This window comes from Carassius carassius, chromosome 5, assembly GCF_963082965.1.
Source record: "Carassius carassius chromosome 5, fCarCar2.1, whole genome shotgun sequence".
Lineage (NCBI taxonomy): Eukaryota > Metazoa > Chordata > Actinopteri > Cypriniformes > Cyprinidae > Carassius > Carassius carassius.
The window spans coordinates 11,079,056-11,096,725 of record NC_081759.1 but is presented as its reverse complement, the minus strand read 5'-3'; the positions used below and the strand labels follow the sequence as shown (position 1 = coordinate 11,096,725).

Sequence of the window (17,670 nt, the reverse complement as noted above, 5' to 3'; positions counted from 1 at the left end):
AGGTGCTTCCACACCATTGTTAACCAGCTATCATTTCCCACTGATTTTAAGAATAAATTATGTGTGGGTTAGGTTTAGGGCTAGGGATTGGGTTAAGTCTATATTTTTGGACAATAATGTTGATCCAGGATGATCAAAAGATGTTGTTCCAGGACCATGTCTTACTAGGCAAAATCACAGTGACCTAGGAGATTTACAGGTGCGCGCTCCAAAAGCCCCTCTCGTCTTGATTTCAGGGCCTGGCGACTCCATGGTTGTCCTGAAGCCAAGGCATGGGTATGTCCCGAAGATTCTCTCTACTGCGTACAGAGACCAGATTTTTGTTCTCTCCGTACTTCTTCCTTCTCAGTTATAGGTCAGAAGTGCCAGACTGTCCTTGCAAAGTTGGAATTGCCCCACTTTATAGAAACAGCCTTTGTGCACAAAAGCATTGTAGGCTACTGGTTCAGGAAACAGTCCTCATCCTCCATAAAATGTGCTGCATACATCTGAATATTTGGGTTGAACTGTTCTGGAACGGTGTTGCAAATACAAATTAGACACTGATTTCAAGTTGTGTCCTATTTTGGAAGACCAAACAAAGTAGTTTTGTTTCACAATGAAACACACAGTGTCTCCACAACATGGCGGCAGCGGAAACAGCGAGAATAAAAGTTATGCCATCTTTCTTTGCACAAACATTTGGGCAGTGTTTTACAAATCTTCCCACATTGGGACGTAGACATGTGGGGGCGTGTTAGAATGAGCTGTTTTAGGTAGGAGTGGTTGACTCTTAACTTTAATAAAGAATATCTCTTTGGATTTGAAACTTTAGTCTTTGCAACTTTACAGATCTTCTTTTTGCAAGAGCTTGTAACACTCCAAAGACACTCCAACACACATTTATTTACATTAAAGGCAAAATAACTGAAATAATAAGAGCTTATAGATTTATAGACTATAGATCTGGAACTTCTTTAAGTCTGTCTAAATATTTAGTAATTGTAATGTCTCCTGGTCCATATCTTTTCTTTAGGAAGGTCTGCTAGACACAGATTAACGTAACAAATACTATACATATTTATATATTTTGCTATTATATTGTGGAGTGACACTTTCATAAACCTTTCTATACTTCTCAGATTAATGGTAAATATTACAATATCATAGCACAACAACAGTGATCAGCAAAAATAAGCCTAATACTCACAATAAAAATAATAAGGTAATAAGATCATAACAGTCTCGGAGGTAAGAAGTGGATTATCCTGAAATGTTTGTCTTTTTATCCTGAAATGCAAGGCAAATGTTGGATCACAATAATTAGGAACCACAGATTCCCCAAATCTCTTCACTCAATTGGGATGTTCTCAAGACTGCATGGCCAGTGACTGTAACATAGAGTGTATTTTGCTGTAGCCTATTAAACACGTATTTATACTGATTTCAAGAATGGCCTTCTCAGCTGCCATAGTTGCAACTTTTGCATCATCAGAACAGGGTGTTTAAAGCACCACCCTTTCCGTTTAAAAAACGTTTTGCACCGTTTTGTCGGGGCTGAACGTACCCCAGTTATACTGATTCTTAACTCATTTATTGCAACTACATTTTATCTTTTTTTCTTAGGTTTTAGAGTGCCTGATTTTGTTTCCAGGTTTAAAAATTACTCTGAGGTTGTATGAAACTGGTTAATCAGATCACAGCTTACTAGATCAAAAATGACTGCCAGTTTGTATGGAATATGCAATATACAATCAATGAGTGGACTATGGGTGCCATTTGAGGTTGAGACTAGGGTTTAGTTAATTATTTTCAAAGATCTCTGAAATACTTCAAACTATTTTTCCCCTGCTGATATACGGTATACACAACATTTTGCAGGTCAAAAGTATCCTTCAGTGTTGAAAATCATTGAAAATCTACTTACCCCTTCACCCATCCTGGAAAAAAGAAATGAATAAAAGAAACTACATATTAACGTATTAAGAATTGATATTTTAAAAAGCAAAGAATATTAATTCAAATATTTTTCACTTTAAATGTATTATTGTAAACATGTCTTTTAACTGAAGTTAAAAAATTAAGTGGTGAAAAAAAAAATTCTGTGGTAATCAACAGCACAAACAGATTAGCTAAACCTTTTCTAAATGTGGGACATTCCTGGCTATAACACAACATTTGCAACAGTAAAAATAAAGTAATAAGCTGTTGGCAACAAACTGATTAAAAAAAGACAAAAATAAATAAAGATGAGGTAAAAGATGTAGAGCATAAGAAGCAAAGAAATGCATTAATAAAAGAACTGTGAAAAAATATTTTAAGTGCAGAGATTTAATTTTACTACCAAAGTCAAGTTAAAACTTAATTCAGTGAGAATTTTTAAGAAATTTATGCTGAAAGATATTCAGAATAAATTACACAGATGAGCTATGGCAGGCATACAGATCAGCATGGCATGAGATGTAGGAGTAACATTTGTAATTACAAAAAATGGAACAAGAACAAAAACAAAAACCCATCTACACACACAAGTACCCACAGTCAGTTAATATTCAGGTACAAACCAAATGTAATCATTTCTTTTTAAAAATCACACAATAGCAGTAAAAAGATACAAAGCACCAAAGTAAAACTACATACAAAAGACTGTGTTAAGAGAGAAAAAAAAAATTAAGTCCACAGGTGGGCAGTATAAAACAGACGACTGATTATTTCTTGTTCTTGGCCTGATTTCTTGGGGAGCCTTTCAGTAAATCTCGAATCTTGAGATAAACCCCTGTTGCTTCAGCAACCTCTGTAAACTCAGGTGTGTCCTCAAAAGGAATTATTCCTGCAGCAAATCTGCTACGGTGTGGAACAAAAGTTACTTTATTTACCACAGGTTCCACCATGTCGTCGGCCACTTGCGCATTTGACTCCTGTGTGCTTATCTGAGGAGTGTCTGAAGTTCCATTTGTTGCATCATGATTTGCGTTTTCCTCATAAACTTCATCCAGAACAATAATGTCACCCATCTCTGCTTGCAAATTGATCACGTTTTCATTAATTGAAGAGTTTTCCTGTCCATCACTGGCTGTCTCATCTATCCTCTCATCCTCAGATGCATTAGTTACTGGTTCAACAGGTGATGTTGGTGTACTTTTGATTTCATAAGCAAGACTCAGGTTCTCCATCTTTTCTCCATCTTCCTCCGAGTCAAGTTTAAGTGAAGTGACGACACTAGGGGAACTTGGGATGGGGGTCTCAGAAGCTCCAGCTTCAGAATCACTGTTGGTTGCAGTATCAGCCTTCTCAAGGGCTTCCCAAAGAAGCCTTTGCTGCTCTTCCAGTTCCTCCAGAGTCAGCCCATCCTCTGACTCTTCCCCCTCAGTCAACCCTCTGGCTTGAGTGGAAGGAGAATAATTTGTAGGTGGAGTTGGGGGTGGAGTTCCCTTAGGGATTGGAGGAGTGGATGGAGGAGTTCCTAGTGGCAGAGGAGGAGCAATGCCCAAGGATGAACAGCCAGGAGGAAGTGGTGGGTGGAACTGGAAACCATCAGATCTAATTTGAGACGTGTCATGATCTGTAGGAGGACAAAAAATTAAATCATATTTTTTCACGATAATTAATTTTTTTTTAGTGATGCACAAAATGTAAATGAACATTTTTTTCTGGAGGGCAAAATCATTGAACGATCCTTTAACGTTTTATTAACACTTCTCAGATGGTGACGTGTTTTTAATAGATCTTAATTCTTATCAACAAAGATCTTTAAGTCTATGCTTTTTTTAGTTGATGTGTGAACATTACTTCCCTAAACATCATTAGTAGTATATTTATCGTTCAATAATCAAAATGAATTTGGCAACACAATCGTCAACTAGTAATGTACTGTCATTTCAGTACATTACTAGTATTGGTGTAGTATCTTCTGATATGAATACATTACAAACAGTGTAAGTCACATAGTGAGCTGCAGCAGAAAAAAAGGGAAGGCAACACAAGCTATGTGAAGCATTAGAGCATTTCACGGTTGGTCAGCTGTAAGTTTATGCATTTCAGAACAATCTGCAGTCATAAAACCTACAGAGTCTAGTAACGTTTAAGTTGTGTACCTGATTCTATCTCCATATCTGATTCCTGGTTTCCTGAATTGGATCTCCGTTTCTTTGTCTTCTGGGGTGTGGATTCAGACTCGTGACGCCTCTTACTGCAGCTGGAGCTCTGAGGAGCACATATCGATGCACAAGGTCATAAATAATTTGGGAAATAAGGATAAAGGCAATAAATTAGAAATATGTTTTTAAGAGATGTTTTTACCGTTGGAAAGTTACTGCTTAAAAAAGCAGCAAAATTTTGCTTCCAATGCTGAGGCTGCATTGGAATAGAACCGAAAGACCGGTAATCCTGCCCCCCCACCCCCAAAAAAAACACACATTAGATCTAAATAAATTTAATTTAAATAAAACAGAAACCTAAATAGTGGGAAATAAAGATTTACATCAGTATGCATTTATCATGGATAAGATCATCTTTAATTGCAGGCATACTCACATAAACATGCAGGTGAATAATATATAACCATACAAACCTGATTTTGTAGATGGTCAGACTGTAAATGAACTGTTCTAAATTTCCAGAGGATTATGTCAGTGGTAGGACTGTGGCGATATCTTTGTTTTGTTAAAATTTTGCTGAAGCATCACCATACCAAGTTGTATTGCGTAGCACACTTTGTGTGTTTGGAAGAATCATTATTGCAGGGGATCTTCTTTATTAATTCTTTACAGTCTACATAATTCATTACTAATGGATGATTATTATTATGTAACTCTGTCTTTGTTTCTTAACATCAACCCTGTGGTTAAACCATCAATGCAGTTAAAACATTCATTTCAAAGAAAGCTGAAGACTTTGACCTTCAAAACTGAAATTATTTCCACAGTAACAAATGTGAACATTACAAATAAATCTAAAACTCTCTAGAGTCCACCAAACTTTAACCATCAAATTCTTTCCATTATATTCCTCCTCAATGCAGCAGTGCTCGCATAATCCATGCATTGTTTTTTGTCCAATAAATGTGTATGTACACTTACATCTCTCACGTTGGGGGCTGCAGACACATTGAAGCCAGGAAAGTCAACCAGCTTTGAGACATCGTAAGATACCTTTTGGCTGTGGTTGTTTTCATCTTCATCATTTGATCCTTGTGAAGAAAAGTAAGAGAGTCGATGGCAGTTTAGCTCTATTTAAAACACACTATCCTTCATTAATCGTGCACATGACAGGTAATGATCAGGTCCTTATGATAGAACATTTAGCCATCTACAACAAACCCCTTATGTAAGAATGTTTTTTTTTTTTTTATAATTTTCTTACATTTTCACTATTATAATTAAGGGCTTTAACCGGACTGATGACTGGCCATAATAAAATATAAAACTCAACCTTACCATCATAGAGCATCAGGCCTGAATTTTCCATTTCTGCCTCTTTCAACCAACCAGGTGGGTAGCCGAGCTCCCTCATGCGATAGATGAATGGAGGAAGGGTCTTTGTATTAATCCCAAGCGCATCAAGGAGCTCTTGACTATACGAAGACAATACAAAGTTGATTTTCAGACAAACAACACTTAAATTTCCAAATTAAAATATCTGGGGGGAAAATTTGTGTGGAAAGACAAAATGCAATTATTTTAAGCTTAAATTAAATCACACTAAATTAAAATGAGTGATTTTAGTTTTTAAATGCACACCATAGGGTCACTAGGGTGGGTATAACATATTTTAATGATTCAGTTAAAACTAGCCTGGTAAAGTTGGCAAGACAAAATATGATGTGGGATATCATTAAAATTACCTTAATTTGTGTTTTGAAGATGAAAACAGAGATTGGGTTTGGAATGACATGAGGGTGAGTAAATGATGACATAACTTTCATTTTTGGATGAACCAACCATTGGATGCAATAAATGCAATGCTGCAGAAGTTACACCTATTCATTTGTTAAGGACATGTGACCTTCACAGGTTTGGACTGACATTTTTGACTTTTTCGCACAATGACACTTAATAAAATGGCTGACCTCAATATTCCTGGCTTGTACTTTGCAAATCGCTCTTCGACCTCTTCTGCATGGTAGCGCTGGTTGCTCTGATTGCTGTTCTGTGAAAACTCTTTCCTCTTTTCATTGATACGAGTCATATCTTTGGGCTTAAAGTGTGAACAAAGTCTGATTTGTACTTGCATTCTTCAATGATCTTATGTTGATTTCAAAACATAATAATGTAATTATAAGTACTAATCTAATAGTAACAGAAACTTTGTCTATATGCAAAGAGAAACACCTCTGGACAGTCTCGCAGTTGATGGTCCTCAGAACAGCAATTAAAACAGCATGGTCTCGGTCTGGAAGGACAACACAAGATGATTTCACTTCCTCAAGCAGAAAATCAAATGACATACAAAACAGGAATTAATCAATCTTTAAAAGCAATGCAGTTAGAAAAACAGCACTGCTGACTGTCACAGCAAGTCTTGTAAAGATATGAGTCTTAAAATAACAAACATATTAATATCCAAATTATACTATTGTAAACTCTCGTCATACCTTTTCTCCTTTATCTGCACTTCTTGACCCTCAAGGGCAATGATTTGGCCAAAGATCTGCTGGTATCTTTGCAAAAATGATTCAGGAGCAGTGATGTATAAAGACATGATTCAAATAGACTAAAAGTGTTGTTTAAATTGAAAAAAATCACAACAAGTGTAAGTGCACAGTTTAGGATACTTAGGAACTTCCCATCCATCAGTCAGCTGGGGGTTTTCATTCAGTAGCGGTTGTCCAAGTTTATCAACACAGAAGTTGGTGAAGTATAAAACACTTCCTATCATCTAAGATCCAAAAACAAGAAATACTTGTTTTATTTGTGGTTAATTAGCCACCGAATAAGAATAATGTGAGCTATGGCTTCGGTTTGTAGAACTTACACTGAAAGCATTTTTAATATGCTTGAAGTCACTGGAAGTCTTCACTTTGTAGCTTTCCTCCATAACGAAACTTGAATGCTGCAAAAAAACAAACAAAAAAAAAAAAAATACAGCAATTTTGATTACTAGTGAAGACTATTGTACAAAATGTCCAGTGGCTTTAAAAGCATACATGTGGCTTGACATGGAGAGCAGAGCCTTCTGGAGCATTTTTACACTCTTGTAGTCTCTTCTGGACAAGACTGAAGATGAAGTCCTCCATTTCTTTCCGACACTGCCTAAACACACACACACAAGTGCATCTCTCTATAAAACCGCTGTTCTGGAAAAACTGATAGCATGAAACATTAAAATTAAGGGTGATGCAGAAAACACTTACTTGGAAATGATGTTGTTTCCATAGTTAATTTGACAAAGGGGCCCATCGATTTTGGAATCTTCAATTTTCATACCGCTAGAATAAAAATTGGCATAATCGATTAATCAACGACTCTAAATGAATGCCAAGTTTAACTGTATTCTGAAATAAGTTCATTCTTTACTCACGTAGGACGACTTAATATGTTTAACTTTCTCTTCAGTTCCTCATGTGGATCATCATTAAGGTACATATTTTGACTCAGTATAAAGACAGCGACAGACAACAATCAGTGAATAAAATCAAAACAAATTGTAGTCAATCAGTAGGGATACAATATATTGGCGACCATATAATCAGTCAGTTTTGGTGTTTTTATGAATATCATTTCAGGACATTAGAAACGAATTACACTAGAACTTAATTAATCCTCTGAGCAACAGCTTTCTAAATACTACACATTCAGTCTTTTTCCTGATGCCTGTCACTTACAGAATGTGTAAGACTGTAGTTTCAGTATGCTTTAAAAGCATTCAAAAATAGCACAACTGGATGAGCTCATTGCATGATATGCTATAAGGATATTCTCTGCGTTCAAACGCTCTATTGTGTCTTCGCACACTTCTAATGTCTGCCGAAGCTCCCGCAGTCGATCTGAACTCACACTCTCTTCATCAACAACTTCTTCTATCATACGATCGCGCTCTGGCGCGTTCTCTTCGAACTGATCAAATAATTCGCTATCTCCAAACTCCACCGCAGCCATGTTTGATGATTACCACAATGCGCGACGCGTACTACAGTTCAAAGGGCAAATCTTACAACGCGCTGACGCAGGGCTGTTGATTGGCTAGGAGACCACAGACAGGAAGTAATCATAGACAGTAAAAGAAGGAAGTAATACATATTTAAACAACGCTCCATATAACATAAGATGTACAAAACATGTCCTCTTTGACAAGTATCCAGAGGGAAATCTTTATGTAGGCAATGTCTTTTACATGCAATAAGTCGATTAATTTTTAGACTAACTCTAAAAAAATATATATGGGTTCCAGCGCATGTGGGTACTGAGGGAAATTAAAAAGTGAATAAATCATCAAAACAAGCCATGTATACAGAAAATATAGATATAAAAATACCACTTAGTAAATCAGAAATTAAAGTTATCATTAAAGATAATATTAATAAAATGTGGTAGGATACATGATGGGATCGAGAAATAAGGAATACATTAATATAGCAGTCAGAAAGAAGTGATTGTTAAAAAGTGCAGTAATCTGAGGTGACAGTAGGAAACCATTTTAACAAGGCTGAGAACAGGGCTCACAAGGTTAAATAGTTTCTTAAGAATAATAGGAAAACACCAGTCAGGATTATGTATACATAAAGTGGAAAACATGTACTCTTGATATGTAGGAAATACATTGAAAAAAGGAGAGAACTACAGAGGGCATCAAATAATAGAATAATGTAGTAACCACATCACAGAAAAACTATCTGAAACTATCTTTTTTTGTGCAATTCGAAGTGTGCTAAACACAGGTGAGTGGGCCTGTACAAACCACCTGTATTAACACACTCTCCTCTGTGCGCACTAGACACTTTTCACACACACTGCCGTGTGTACATAATAGTGTATGTGTATGTTTACATGCTCATGCATCATCTTGCTCTGTTCCCCAGCCAGCTGCTTGACTGATGTTTCTTTTTGCACATGTACAGTATTATGTGAAGCATTTGTATAGTTAGTATTTTTTTTTAGTTTAAGTATAGGCAAACATACATACATATATATATATATATATATATATATATATATATATATATATATATATATATATATATATATATATATATATATATATGGCATATTTATCGTCAAAATCTGTCAGTAGGTTAGTTGTGTATTCAGTAGGTACAGTATTTATGTGAAGCATTCGTATAGTTTGTATTTTTTTATTTATGTATAGGTAAACATTTATACATAGTATATTTATACTCAAAATCTGAAAGTAGGTTGGTTTTGTATAGGTTTATACTATTTACTTAATTGTTGTATGTCTGTATTTATGTAGCACCATGGTCCTGAGATGCATGACATTTCGTTCCACGAACAAGTTGAACTTGATTGAGCTTAAAACAATTATTGAGTCTGCCTGGCTCACAATATATAATTAATATATATATATATATATATATATATATATATATATATATATATATGTGTGTGTGTGCCTATATATATATATATATATAGGCACATATAATATATATATATATATATATATATATATGTGTGTGTGCCTATATATATATAGGCACACACACAGGCCCTGTCCCAAATGTAACACTTAATGTGCACATTCAGTCTTGCAGACTTAAGTAGTGATGGGAAGTTCGGATCATTTTACCGACTCGGACCTTTGAGTCTTGTTCAGCAAAATGAACAAATCTTTTTTCGAGTCATATAGTTCATTTTTATCAAAAAATACTTAAAATGTTACGTGTTACTTCCCTAACATATCTACTATAGGGCCTACTTACGGAAATGTTGATCACACTAGAAACAATACAAGACTATAATGCTATAAGAAACAGAAAAGATTAATTAATTGTTTACCTGGGTTTTCAGTTTATGATTCGCTCCCCTCACCTCTTATCTGACAAGTCTTTGGGTTTTAGTCATTCTTTCATCACGTGACAGCCCCATAAGCTTTAATCTATGCAGTCTGAGCTAGAAAGAGAATTGATTAGTTAATCTATCGAGTCATCAGGTTTGAGTCGTTCCTTCATCACGTGACAGCCCATAAGCTTGGACCATAGACTGTATAAAAGGAGATACCCTGGCAACAAATCGGTGTATATTGTTTAATATATATATTTTTTGTCTTTATGATTTTAAGTGTAATGCCTTAATGTTTGTATTGTTTAATAAAAAATAACAAATAGACTGTATAAAGTGATGTGACCTACAGCCTGTGTCTCTGGTCTCAAATTGTAGTTTTTTAGTTCTTACAGTTTATAAATGTGTGAATTTCTGTCATGATGGTGAATGTTGTAACAAAGGTAATAAAGAGTTGGTTATTATTGTTATTAAGTCTCTTTCCAACTAAGACTGCATAGGTTAAAGCTTATGGGTCTGTCACGTGATGAATGAATGACTCGAAAAAACAGAAGACTCTTTGTGAGATGAACTATTCAATTATCTTTCCAGCTCAAGACTTCATTGGTTACGCTTATGGGTCTGTCACAATTATCTTCTCCTTTTTGAAGATGTTAAGAAGAATATTACTTTATTGATTGAGCATGAAAATTATTATGGTTATGATCATATATTTTGTGATTCATCAAAATCAGTATACCAGAATTTAATGACAAAAGTCAGTAAAAGAATCACAGATAATTTGTCAGTGTACACTGGTGAAATGTGTCATGGTTCTGCCTTCATGTCCTGATTTTTCTCTAGTCTTGTGGCAGGATCATGACAGGCCCGTGTTTTGTGTACAAGCACATGGCCTTGTCTTTGGGCCTTGTGCTTGTGTTGTCTCGTTTCCTTGCCCCGCCCCCCTTGTTACCCTAGTTTTGTCATCATTGATTTACCTGTTCCACCTGTTGTGTTCATTAGTAGCCTCCCTTTATAACCTCGTGTGTTTCTCTGTCCCTTTGTTGGTTCATTGTCAATCATTGTCTAATATTGTCAAATACTGTCTACATTGCGTGTCAAACTGTGTGAGATCTGTCTGTGAGTAAGTCTATTGAAAGTCTTGTCTAAGTAGTAGTGAGATCCTGTTTTTGTTATAGTGTAGTTTGTCAAGTGTTAGTCTAGTTTATCTCTCGTCAGTCTTGCCCTTGTTTTGCCCCCTCGTGGGTTTTGTTTTCCTGTTTCGTATAATAAACTGTGTTGCTGTGACATCTGTCTGCATTTGAGTTCATCCCCGCACCTTACCCTGACAGAATGAACCGACCAAGAAGGAACTCAGCAGACAGGGGGTCCTCCGAACTCCAGCGACAACTGGAGTTCCGCAAGCAATGCTGGCTGTCATCCCCTACTGACAAGAAGAGGGTCACCCTCCCATACTCGTCCGAGGGTGAGTGGATCCTGCGGAACTATGCCCAACTATGGGAGAGTATCCCCCAGGAGGAGCCGCAGGTCTCCCCCTCGAGGTCCCCACCTTCGGCCAAGTTGCCAGTGATCCCAGAGGGTCGTCTCCTGGTCGTTGCAACACTGGGGGATCAGGCACATCCCTCCTCGAGTCCTGAGGCACCTCCCACGCCTGTTAATCTTCGTGGTAAACGAGGGAGACGGACTTCGTGGGATTCTTCGACGGAGTCATCCTCGGCTGAGTCCGCGCTGTCTGAGACTGCCCGTCCAACGCAAGTCACAGATCCCGCTGAGCTTCTCCAACCGCCCACATGTCTGGCTCTGTCTTCCACACCGTGACCGAAGAGGAGGAGAAAGGGAGCCTCTCGCCCTTCATCTCTGCCGGTCCCAGAGCCCGCTACTGCAAGCGCTGTCCTAAGAGCTGTCCCAGAGCCCGCTACTGCAAGTGCTCTCCCAGGTGCTGTCCCAGAGCCCGCTACTGCAAGTGCTCTCCCAGGAGCTGTCCCAGAGCCCGCTACTGCAAGTGCTCTCCCAGGAGCTGTCCCATAGCCCGCTACTGTAAGCGCTGTCCCAGGTGCTGTCCCAGAGCCCGCTATCGTGAGTACCGCCGAGAGAGTCGCGGGCGATTCAGCTGCTGAAGCTGTCTTGCGGGCTCTTTCAGCACTTCGAGAGATGCCTGTCCTCGTCGCTGCTGACACTTTGGCAGAGAACCTAAAGCATCTTGTCCAAATTCTCGAAGCCACTGGCAAGTCTGTCATGTCATGTACCGAGTCCACTGATTCTTTGAGCGCGCTCACCCCAGTCAGCGGCCGTGAGCGCGCTCACCCCAGTCAGCGGCCGTGAGCGCGCTCACCCCAGTCAGCGGCCGTGAGCGCGCTCACCCCAGTCAGCGGCCGTGAGCGCGCTCACCCCAGTCAGCGGCCGTGAGCGCGCTCACCCCAGTCAGCGGCCGTGAGCGCGCTCACCCCAGTCAGCGGCCGTGAGCGCGCTCACCCCAGTCAGCGGCCGTGAGCGCGCTCACCCCAGTCAGCGGCCGTGAGCGCGCTCACCCCAGTCAGCGGCCGTGAGCGCGCTCACCCCAGTCTGCTGCGGACGATGATCTCCCCGATTCTGAGATGGGGAGCGCTGATACTGAGCCGTCGTTGGGGGCCTCTATTCATGCTTCTGCTCCAATATCACCCACAGTATCCCCTGTCTTGTCTCCTGTTGTGTTGCCTCCTGTCTCCCCTGTCAAGCTGCCTACTGTTTCCCCCAAGTCATCCCCTCATGTGTCTCCAGCCAAGTTTCCCCGGAGTCCCAGTCCTCGTCCCGGAGACCCAAGATCCCCAGTCCTCCCATCCACCCTGGACTGCCCCCTAAGAACTTTGTACTTCCCCCACCTCCTCTGCCTTATTTATTGTTTTTGATTTTGCATCCTGATTGTTTTTTCATGTTTGCCTTTGGTGTTATTTGTCATGTCTTGCTGGTTTGTGTCTTTGTCCCAGTCAGTCGTGTCCCGTGTTTGATGTTCCCTTGAGGAGCGTCTGGAAGCCGCTCCTTAAGGGAGGGGTTCTGTCATGGTTCTGCCTTCATGTCCTGATTTTCTCTAGTCTTGTGGCAGGATCATGACAGGCCCGTGTTTTGTGTACAAGCACATGGCCTTGTCTTTTGGCCATGTGCTTGTGTTGTCTCGTTTCCTTGCCCCGCCCCCCTTGTTACCCTAGTTTTGTCATCATTGATTTACCTGTTCCACCTGTTGTGTTCATTAGTAGCCTCCCTTTATAACCTCGTGTGTTTCTCTGTCCCTTTGTCGGTTCATTGTCAATCATTGTCTAATATTGTCAAATACTGGCTACATTGCGTGTCAACCTGTGTGAGATCTGTCTGTGAGTAAGTTTATTGAAAGTCTTGTCTAAGTAGTAGTGTGATCCTGTTTTTGTTATGGTGTAGTTTGTCAAGTGTTAGTCTAGTTTATCTCTCGTCAGTCTTGCCCTTGTTTTGCCCTCTCGTGGGTTTTGTTTTCCTGTTTTGTATAATAAACTGTGTTGCTGTGACATCTGTCTGCATTTGAGTTCATCCCCGCACCCTACCCTGACAAAATGATTGCAATTTTACTGGCATTGCAATGGGTGGAGGAAAATAAGCCAATGCGGACACTCATATGTTCTGATTTGTTAATCTTTAATCACAATTAAAACATGTCATTCAGAGAGCAGAGCAGATATAATGATTGCGATTCTTCAAACAATATATAGGATCCAGATGATGGGAATTAATGTAGCTTTCTGTTGGGTACCAGCGCATGTGGGAGTAAAAGGAAATGAGTTGGCAGACCAAAGGAAGTAACAAAGAAAGTAGACGTATTTATGCAGATAAACTATGGTAAGAGTGAAATGAAGTGTTTAATCAAGCAACATGTGAAGAATAGATGGCAGAAATATTGGGAAAAAAGAACCGGGAGATGGTTTTATAGCATTCAAATAATTTTTAATGGTAAGCACAGAGTAACAAGAAGAAATAGACAGGAGGAAACTATCATCTCAAGTTATTTAAAGGACACTGGATTATATAATAGAATTTAGTGAAGATTATGGTCTTGATCAGTGGGTGGCGGTAATGCTCATAAAAGTTGTATGCAATCTGCCATTAAACGCCAAGAAGAAGAAGATAAAGCAGTCTGTTTACGGTTGTTAAATTAGAGTTGGCGGTTGTAGTTTTCTTTTGTGGCCAAGCTGAAGAAGATATCTGGCATGCAGGGCGTTTGCAGTAAAAACGCTTAATTTGTTCGGTATTTTAACATATTTGTTGCTCTTTGGGAGACTGTCCTGTCTTTGCAGCATCATGGCATCTGGAGGAATTTCTCTCATCAACATGTCATATTGGGAATGTGGTAAAAGGAGGATGCGATTCTTGTATCTTACAAACAACAACTCGTTTAATGTTGCCAAACCAAGCACAAACGTGGTAGGTGTACCAGTAACAAAAAAGTACCATAATACAATGTTTTTAACTTATGTTTTTATAACCCGCTTAAAGAAAAACAGCTAAAACCAGCATAAATACATTTTTAGCAAGCTGGTAGAGTTGGGACTCCAAGTTCAGCATGGGAGACCAGCTTCAACCCACAGCAAGGTCTAGCCAATAAGCTTAGTTCTTTTTTTTTTTCCCAAGTGTGTCTTAACCACTGTGGGTTCTTGTTTTTTCCAGCGAATGTTTGCCTTCTCTTAATTATTAATACATTAATTGCATCTATTAATGTGTATCAATGTCTCTTTAAATAATGTCTAGCTTATTATTGTTCATAATCAAGCTGTTTGCCTAATCATTTTAAATAAAGTTTAGAGTTCCTTTTTGTAGTGTATTTGTACAACCTGACAGTTCTTCAAAAAATAAGGTTATTGAATTTATTAGTGTATAAACATGGTTAATTTATGATCAGATAATTCTTCAAATTAAATAAATTTCAGTTAATAAGTTCATTCATTTTTTTCTTTTAATATGTAGGATCAGATGATACCTCTCTTTCTTGGAGCTGATCTGTTCTCAGACACCAATGTTCGCAGTGAAAACCAGTCCAGATACCATGCAAAATTTGCTAAACGAGGGTTGGCAACCAAACTGGTTTTCCCATCAGGTATGTGGTTATTATTTTATTTTGACCTGGTCAATTTTCATTAGGGGTTAATTAAAGGGTTAGAGGTTAATATTTATCTTCTTGATCTCTAGACTACAGATTCCAAGGACTGCGACTCCCTTATGCCAACAACAGTCTGTGGTTCTATAGTGTTCATGGAGTTTTTCGAGTGGCATTTGAACTGTATAGCAAACAAGATCAGCTCTTAGTTATGGAGTCGTTTCAGGTAATTTGAATTTGTCGTTTTATAATTTTAATCATGTCCTTATATTTAAAAAAAATCTAATGAATTGTTTATTGTTTTAAATAATTGTGTTCATAAGGATCTATGGAAATCTCGAATAAATGACAACAACTTAAACATGACCTATCATCTTGGTGCCCAGGATGTTCAACCCCAAAATGATCAAGAGGCGCAAACAATTTTGGAAAATAATAGAACATGTTCATCATACCAAGCCTATCGTCGGTCTGGCGAAGTAGAAACAAACTTCTTTCCTATAGCCACAGATCAGTCAGATATTTCATCATCTTCAGACCATGACTACTGTTCCTCAGAGCAAACAAACATAAGCCAGTCTAATTTACTTGCACAGAAACTTCAAAGCCTAGGGGAAAAAGTGAAGTTATTTACAAGTATTGAAGCAGAACATTTAAATACTGCCACAAAGGTCCTGGACTGTGTTGAATACTGCATTACTGGGATGATTGATGAGGAAAAACTGATGGAAACTGTGATGGCCCTGTTCCAGACTCATTTTCAGAGCTACTCCATCTACTCAAGCAGTCTGCTGAAGGCTGTGGCAGGTTGGCTTGGCCAGCAGTTCAATGCAGCCAACAGCACCATTAGCCACCGGGTTGAAGGTTTTAAGGCCCAACACATTGAGCACATTACAAACCTGCCACCTCCAGAGGAGCTGGCTACTGAACTTTTCCCAGAGGCAATGCGAAATCTTCTTGCACACTGGATGGGTCTGAGTGACGAGGCAGAAAACTGGAAAAGACACAGCGAATACCCCATTTTATTACTTATTCTAGAATTTGCTAATCACAATCTTATCACAGGAGTAGCTCATGTTTTGTATTCCAGTCTTATATGCAAATAAGTATACTTCGATGTAGGTTACATATACATTACATATCATTTGGTCGCAAATTTGTAGGTTTATAGCCTTAAAACACTAATGATTCCAAATAAATAGTTTCTTTAAAAGTCAAATGTTTATGTCCTTTCCACAGCTAGCAGTTGACATATGCATTATTTTGTCCTAAAAGGAATAAAAAGACTCTCATGGTTTTAGGCCAACCTATTAAAAATGATGAATATGAAAACATTTTGCATACTGTAAAGAATGTTTAATGCAATCACACTGTGAATTTGAGAGTTTGAGAGGAATCTGAATTAAATGTTAATGAAAATATTCAGGCTAAAAGTTTGAATCCAAACACAAGAGGGCAGCAAAGCATCACGTACTGTTCTCATCACTGGAAAAAAATAAAACGAACCTGAACATAAAAAAAACATTTCAAAATTGTATTTTGTTTGCAATTCACTTGTATAACATAAATAATAATAATAAAAATAGAATACATATTCACCTGGATCCAATCACTAATGGCTCATGTAGACAGTTCGGTGATCAAATTGCTATGTATTTTTTAAAATGTAATGTGCATATTTAAATGTCTCTTTAAAGAAATGCTAGTACTATATTTATTTTTTTTAAAGAGACCAATAATATTGTCTTATTTTAATTGGGCAGTCATTATTAAAGACCTAGGCCTTATGTATAAAGCCGTTCAGAGTAAATTTTTTTACTTAAGTGTGTCAAAATTCTAAGAATTATGTAATTTTACTCTTATTCTTAAAGGTCCCGTTTTTCAGTCTTTTTTGATGCTTTGATTGTGTTTACAGTGTGCAATATAACGTGTTCATGTTTCGCGTGTAAAAAAACAGTATTTTTCACACAATTCACCTATCTGTATATGGCTGTTTTCACTGTCATAAAAACGGGCTGATGACTTCCTTGTTCTATGAAGTCCCGCCTTCAGAAATACGTAACGAGTTCTGATTGGGCCAGCGGTTCCTGTGTTGTGATTCGACACCAGCTTAGAGCAGGCTGCCCTCCTGGAAACGAGATTGGACTAGTTTTGAGAAGCAAGTGGAGCATGTTTTGGAGATGTACTTTTAATCACAGGAGCGTTTTTACTGACAAGATGCACATGAAAATCGCATTCGTTTTTTTGCACAGCCCTAACATCTAGTTAACAAAGCTAAACAGCGTTGCCCTTTGTGTAATAAGTTACAGAAACTGTTAAACGCACCAACTTAAATAATAAAATACACTTACCGGTTGTGGTCCATAAACAACGCTTTCTCCAGACAAAGAGGGAACTGTTCTATCTTTCAAGAATAATCTTTGTGCGAATCCGGCATTAAACTGATTGAGATTGAGGAAGTTGTCCTCAGCAAGCTGTCCTCAGAATCAGAATCAGAATGAGCTTTATTGCCAGGTATGTTCACACATACGAGGAATTTGTTTTCGTGACAGAGCTCCGCAGTGCAACATAACAGCGACAGAACAAAAAACACAATAAGGAATAAAAAATACAAATAGGTGGGTAAGGATTGACAATGTACAA

General features: G+C 38.3%; 2 protein-coding genes across 2 annotated transcripts; one reads left to right on the top strand and one right to left on the bottom strand.

Annotated features, from left to right (window-relative positions):
- Positions 1 to 2,294: 2,294 nt before the first annotated feature.
- Positions 2,295 to 8,139, bottom strand: LOC132140787 (zinc finger CCHC domain-containing protein 8-like). Its single transcript, XM_059549765.1, has 14 exons — positions 7,895 to 8,139; positions 7,498 to 7,540; positions 7,331 to 7,405; positions 7,124 to 7,229; positions 6,952 to 7,029; positions 6,752 to 6,855; positions 6,572 to 6,637; positions 6,309 to 6,369; positions 6,047 to 6,174; positions 5,415 to 5,551; positions 5,058 to 5,167; positions 4,279 to 4,365; positions 4,074 to 4,182; positions 2,295 to 3,541 (listed from the first exon to the last, which is right to left on the bottom strand). Exons 1-14 carry the CDS (start codon positions 8,073 to 8,075, stop codon positions 2,688 to 2,690), a joined length of 2,139 nt encoding a protein of 712 aa, XP_059405748.1. The 5' UTR covers positions 8,076 to 8,139; the 3' UTR covers positions 2,295 to 2,687.
- Positions 8,140 to 14,054: 5,915 nt separating this feature from the next.
- si:ch211-110p13.9 (uncharacterized protein LOC562347 homolog) lies at positions 14,055 to 16,448 on the top strand. Its single transcript, XM_059549760.1, has 4 exons — positions 14,055 to 14,357; positions 14,898 to 15,027; positions 15,120 to 15,253; positions 15,351 to 16,448. Exons 1-4 carry the CDS (start codon positions 14,235 to 14,237, stop codon positions 16,131 to 16,133), a joined length of 1,170 nt encoding a protein of 389 aa, XP_059405743.1. The 5' UTR covers positions 14,055 to 14,234; the 3' UTR covers positions 16,134 to 16,448.
- Positions 16,449 to 17,670: the final 1,222 nt, after the last annotated feature.

Coding starts and splice junctions, on each gene's coding strand:
- LOC132140787 (XM_059549765.1), bottom strand. CDS start 8,075: ATGGCTGCGGTGGAGTTTGGAGATAGCGAATTATTTGATCAGTTCGAA. Junction 5,552..6,046: donor TACAAGCCAGGAATATTGAG/GTCAGCCATTTT, acceptor GTCTTCGTATAG/TCAAGAGCTCCTTGATGCGC. Junction 4,366..5,057: donor CAGCCCCCAACGTGAGAGAT/GTAAGTGTACAT, acceptor GTGGGGGGGCAG/GATTACCGGTCTTTCGGTTC.
- si:ch211-110p13.9 (XM_059549760.1), top strand. CDS start 14,235: ATGGCATCTGGAGGAATTTCTCTCATCAACATGTCATATTGGGAATGT. Junction 15,028..15,119: donor CAAACTGGTTTTCCCATCAG/GTATGTGGTTAT, acceptor CTTGATCTCTAG/ACTACAGATTCCAAGGACTG. Junction 15,254..15,350: donor TAGTTATGGAGTCGTTTCAG/GTAATTTGAATT, acceptor TGTGTTCATAAG/GATCTATGGAAATCTCGAAT.